Source organism: Betta splendens, chromosome 21 (assembly GCF_900634795.4).
Source record: "Betta splendens chromosome 21, fBetSpl5.4, whole genome shotgun sequence".
Lineage (NCBI taxonomy): Eukaryota > Metazoa > Chordata > Actinopteri > Anabantiformes > Osphronemidae > Betta > Betta splendens.
The window spans coordinates 2,107,336-2,112,957 of record NC_040899.1 but is presented as its reverse complement, the minus strand read 5'-3'; the positions used below and the strand labels follow the sequence as shown (position 1 = coordinate 2,112,957).

General features: G+C 44.3%; 1 protein-coding gene across 1 annotated transcript; it reads left to right on the top strand.

Annotated features, from left to right (window-relative positions):
• The first annotated feature begins 1,034 nt into the window (after positions 1 to 1,034).
• On the top strand, positions 1,035 to 3,501 carry LOC114846956 (trace amine-associated receptor 13c-like). Its single transcript, XM_055504860.1, has 2 exons — positions 1,035 to 1,129; positions 2,201 to 3,501. Exons 1-2 carry the CDS (start codon positions 1,035 to 1,037, stop codon positions 3,015 to 3,017), a joined length of 912 nt encoding a protein of 303 aa, XP_055360835.1. The 3' UTR covers positions 3,018 to 3,501.
• The last annotated feature ends 2,121 nt before the right edge of the window (positions 3,502 to 5,622 follow it).

The following is a 5,622-nucleotide window of genomic DNA, read 5'->3' as shown; positions in this document are numbered from 1 at the left end:
GCAGGAGCGGCCTCCTATTTGGGGCCGACAAGGCCTGGAGCTTAAGCGAGATGTGGCTGAGCTGGAGCTTGACACAGCTGGGTGGCCAGTGCAGCAGAGGTCAGAACAGGCAAGAAGCTGTGGTGGCTGTGATGAATGCAGGCTGAGACGCAGGGGCTGAGGCAGACTGATACGCAGGGGTTGATGCCGAGTCCGACCGCAGCTCCATGAATCCCAAGGCCTCAAAAAGTGCAGGAGTCCTAAGAATGAGGGTGTTTAGGAAGTGCGCCAGCCAGCATTGGAGACAGATCCGTTTGAAAGTGCTGTCAGGTATGCCTTCGATGACCATGGGGGGGGTGGTCTGGAGGACAGGAGGAATTCTTTGCTGGAGGAGAGGGAGACTTGGTCATGGGAGCAGAACCCTCCGGGACCTGGGCGTCAGACCTGGGATTCCACAGACGTCGTCTGGAGCGTTGATGATGGGATGTTGATTCCCTCCCCGCAGGCGTCAAGGCAGTGTTGCATGGGCCGGATCCAAATGAGAGACTGGGACAGTCGTGGACGCTAATGCTGTGGCTTGAGAAACTGGGATGGACGGCGGTTCTGTGACTGGAACAGGTTGCAAGCTCACGGGGTTTGCGACGTGAGCTTGAGCCGGCAACATGAGCTTGAGCCGGCGAGGTGGCAACAGGAGCTTGAGCCGACGAGGCGGCAACAGGAGCTTGAGCCGACGAGGCGGCAACAGGAGCTTGAGCCGACGAGGCGGCAACAGGAGCTTGAGCCGACGAGGCGGCAACAGGAGCTTGAGCCGACGAGGGGGTGGAGTGCTGGCGGGTGTTGCGCACAGAGCGCATGCCAAGTCCTTCCGCAGGGAGAGAAGCCTGTCGAAAAGCGTCCTCACGCCAGGGTAGTCAAACCACCAGTACTCCTCCTCCGGACCGTCGGGCTGGGTGCTTCCGCGTAGTCCCTAGTAAGGTTCGTGAAACACCAGCGGAGGTCCTCCTGCAACCCAGGCCAGGTGAAAAGCATGGTAAAAACAAAATGTACTCCGCAAAATGCACAATGGTCGGTACACAGGTTTAAGCAAGATCCAGGCAACGGTACAGACAGGGAGCAGACAAGGAGTGGTCAAAAACACGATCCAAAACGGGTACACGGCTGGACTTACGAGACATAAATGTTGGAGAGTCGAACTGGAGCTTAAAAACGGAGGAAATCAGAGCAAAATAGGAACTAAACAGGAAGTTGACAAAATACAACCGGTAAAGATCATGAGTACAGGACATGACACTGAAACCATGACACAGAGCACAGGCAGGAAATGAACTGAGATGACCCACACAGGAGCGCCCTAGTGGCGTGAAAGGCCAACTGCCACAACCAGGTGTGTCCTTGAGCACATCTTTTCACAACATTAGTGCCCATGTGTTGCTGCTTGCTGCAGCATGCATGTTGAGGGTCAAATGCAGAAAACAACTGGGATCAATAAAGTATGTCCTGTCTTGCAAAACAAATTTCACCTAAATATAAATTGATAAAATAGTTACTATTAAAATAACATTTTTCTTTACCTGGTCATTAGGTATCATAAGGTTTGTTCAGATACAGGTCACACCATTCTAGACCACCACCATCATTAAGTTAGTAAATTGCATTCCATTAATGTAATCCTTTATTCTTAAGTTATGCAATTTAACTGCATAACCCTAACACAACTGAAAGACTTTACATTAAGTGGGAAATACCTGGTATTTATGTGATAAAATTACATGCAAAATGTACGTGTAGTTAAAGTCCAAGTTTTAGGCATTGATATTTTTTCTAACTATAGTGTTTTGTGTAGCTATATTAGACACAGTAGTGGAGAACGATAGAGGAGGGGTTAAGGACACCTTACCTTAAGAGAGAGATTGTTGGTCAGAGCTGCCAGAGCTCAGCAGCTTCTCTCTGATGATGATGGAGGAGGAGGCTGAGCTCTGCTTCCCACAGCTCAACACCTCCTGCTGGAAACCAAAGCGTCCCCGCTCTCATTCTGTGCTCATCTACACTGTTCTGTGCTTCATTTCTGCAATCACTTTGACTTTCAACCTGTTGGTCATCATCTCCATCTCACACTTCAAGTACTCACTGTTACTAACCTATATTTCCACACGTTAATGAAGCTGATATGTTTATAGACTTCTTGCTGCTGGAATCATATCTTGCTGTCTTTCTCTCACAGGCAGCTCCGTACTTCCACCAACTTCCTCATTCTCTCTCTGGCTGTGTCAGATTTCCTAGTGGGCCTCAACATGTTACATCAAATTAATCTTGTAAATGGTTGCTGGCTCTTCAATGACCAGATGTGCACCCTGTATTTTGTTGTAGACTGGATTGGTACCTGTACATCAATAGGAATCATGGTGCTCATATCTATTGACCGTTATGTGGCCATCTGTCACCCTCTGCATTACTCCACCCAGGTCACACCTAAAAGAGTTCAGGCGTGTGTGTCACTGTGTTGGTTCTGGTCTGTGTTCTATGCCAGCATAAGGATGAAAGATGAATTACAACAACCAGGCAGGTTCAAATCCTGTGATGGAGAGTGTGTTTGTTATAACAGTGTTATTTATCAGTTGATGGACTTTATTATTATCTTCATTCTTCCTATTACTATTATTGTTGTTCTGTATATCAGAGTATTTGTAGTGGCTGTAGCTCAGGCTCGAGCCATGAGGTCCCACATTGCAGCCTTCTCACACTATCGTTCAGTGAGTGTAACAGCTACAAAGTCTGAGTTAAAGGCAGCCTGGACTCTGGGTATCGTTATAGTTGTGTTTATAATATGCATGTTTCCATATTTTTGTGTCACAGTCACAGGCCAGGATGCTGTGGTCAATGCTTCATCTGCGTCCTTTATTTTATGTCTGTACGACTCCAACTCCTGCTTCAACCCCCTGCTGTATGCCTGCTTTTACCCCTGGTTTAGAAAATCTATCAAGCTTATTGTTACACTTCAGATTGTGAAGCCTGGCTCTTCTGAGATGAACATGCTGTAGAGGGAAGAGGCCTGTCTGTTATTAAAGGTTAAACCTGAACGCTACAGCAGCCATAGAGTCACCAAAGCACTATTCTTCTTTTTGGTGATAACATGCTTTTGAATCAAATCAAAGTAAAACATCAGTAAATCTACCAAATAAATAGTCTGTAATGGATGCAGCTACTGTTCAACTTTCTTCGGCTACACGTGTTTTGATCATGTGTCTGTCAGCGTCACAGTAAAAACCTATAGAACACTTCACTGGCTTGTGCTGCTCTTTTCAAATATCTGTACTATAATTTTTGCCTTTTTCACACATGGTTTGACTGTGTTGGTAAATCCTATAGTCATAAATCCTGATACGTGGATCTCAGGGAATATTGGCACTCTTACTATTACACTATTAAAGACAGACAATACGCATGCGACAGATATATGCACCTTTTTGATTTCATAATCAAAAAGTTGTAGTGTCAAGGTTCTGCACCACTTTCTGGTTTGTAACTTGCAGATTCCAAACAAATGTCATCCAAAGGTGCTGGTAGTGACCAAAGGACCTTCCTACACAGTACATGTACAGTAACTACTCATAATATAAAAGTAAGATGGGTTCTATTAAAAAGAGAAAGTTAAAAGTCATCCATTTTGCTTGTGTAATTCTGGTACCTCATCTGTGGTGCAGCACATGATGCAACAACTGATTGGTCAAAGTATACAACAAGCTTTCCAGCTGATTCATGACCTTTGAACAGCGTGATGTAAGGACATCCAAATATGATGCAACCAAAGATCACTACATACTGTAATACCTAGATCACTCACATCCTCCGCTGGGGTTTTGACTCTGGATTAATTAGCCTCCGCTCACAAAGGTTTTCACACCTGCTTTCATTGCTGTCACCAGACGACCCCACTGCAATCAGAGGTGTTAGTGCAAGATGAGTCTCCTCCATCAACAAATGATGCAATTACTAGCGTTTCATCATTTCCAGCTTAACACTAACCACTTGTTGACTCAGTTTTAATCTTTGAAAAATTCTTAGTTGTAAACATGGAGGTGAGCACTTGCACATTAATAGAGGGTTAAGGTTCTGTACTTAAAGGATGTGGAAACAGCTTCTGTGGTAGGATTCAGCAACAACATAACCCTAACAACTGTCTTATTTGTGGTATTCAGTCTTTGTAAAACTCTGAAAGAGTTTATGCTTCCAACACATCAACTGCAAAATGTAACAGTTTACATGTTGCTGTTGTAGAAAATTCTAATTCAGAATCAGAATCAGCTTTACTCGCCAAGTGTGCACAGGACAACCAAGGAATTAGCTGCGGTCTGACTCCGTCTTTGTTCCCTCGTGGAACATTTACAATGTCATTATAGTTATTTGCTCAAAAGATAAGTAAACAAATAAATAAACTGCAGCTCACTGTATCATTCTCTATCGGTCACACAATACTTAAATATGTTAGTATTTGAGTTTGCCCTCTGTGTTTTTTCTCTTGTTTGCGTTTGTTGTCTCTGTTTTGCCATGCCATTGTGTTCCTGTGTGTCATCCTGTTGCAGATACGTGTCCAGGTTGGTTTGTTGCGTGTGTGAAGTCATGTCCTGTTATGTTAATGTGGAGTCCCTGTCCTGTGCTCAGTGTTAGTAATTTAGAATTTTGCATTATAAGTTAAGGCAGCGCCCTTAGTTTGTGTAATTTACTATTAACCTATTAAATTTGTAACTCTATCTTGTCTGACCTCTTTAGGTTTGTCTGGCTCGTACTAGTGAGCCTAGTAGAATTATTAGTTTCCCGGTGAAGGGATTTGTAGTACTGGACCGTTTAGTAATATTAGAGGCGTTGTGGTCAGTCTAGCCGCTGCAGCTGCCATTCCCTTGCTGTGAACTTCAGTTCTGAGGGAGTGTGCCAGGAGTGTACAGACTGCTCTTCACAACAAAGCTTTTCAAGTGATCCTAACATCTGAGGGTGGTAGGGAACCTTTAGAAGAGAGACTAGGTTGGTATGAGTTCTGGATCTGATTTCTAGGTTATATGGGTAGGCATATAGACTTCTGTGGGTAAGTGACAACTAATTAAAGCTAATTACTAGATTATTATTGGTCTGTTAAGTTAAATTTAAAGGTTTGAAAGGTCAAAAGGTCGAGGTTATGATTCAGTTACTGTATGCTGTCCTTGTTTTTAAGGTTTGAATTTTTTTCTAGGTTGTGTAATACCTGTATGTGCTGTGCATGAGCGGAGCTATCCACCATACTAGACAGGGATGAAGGACCCAAACGCACTGCTCAGGAGACTGGATGGGAATGAACGGGATTTATTAAACATGAACCAAAAACGGCAGGCAAAAAACGCGCGTCGGGCAGGCAATGGTCAAACCAGGGAACAACAACAACTACAAGCAGAGGTACGGGCAGGGACAAGGCTGAACCAAATCAAACCATGAGAGTTGCTGAGAGGTTGACAGATCGGGTGCTCAACAAAGACTAACTAACAGCGAACAAAGGGATGTGCATGTGCTTAAATGCAGGGAGGTGATTAATGATGGAACACAGCTGGTGATCACATAACGAGCAACAAAGGTGAACTAAGCATGACAGGACAGAACCGGAAGTGCATGAAAATAAAA

Bases quoted from the DNA above. Each gene is read 5' to 3' on its own strand.
- LOC114846956 (XM_055504860.1), top strand. From the start codon at position 1,035: ATGCACAATGGTCGGTACACAGGTTTAAGCAAGATCCAGGCAACGGTA. The intron at 1,130-2,200 runs GTACACGGCTGG...TTTCTCTCACAG, and splicing joins AAAAACACGATCCAAAACGG to GCAGCTCCGTACTTCCACCA.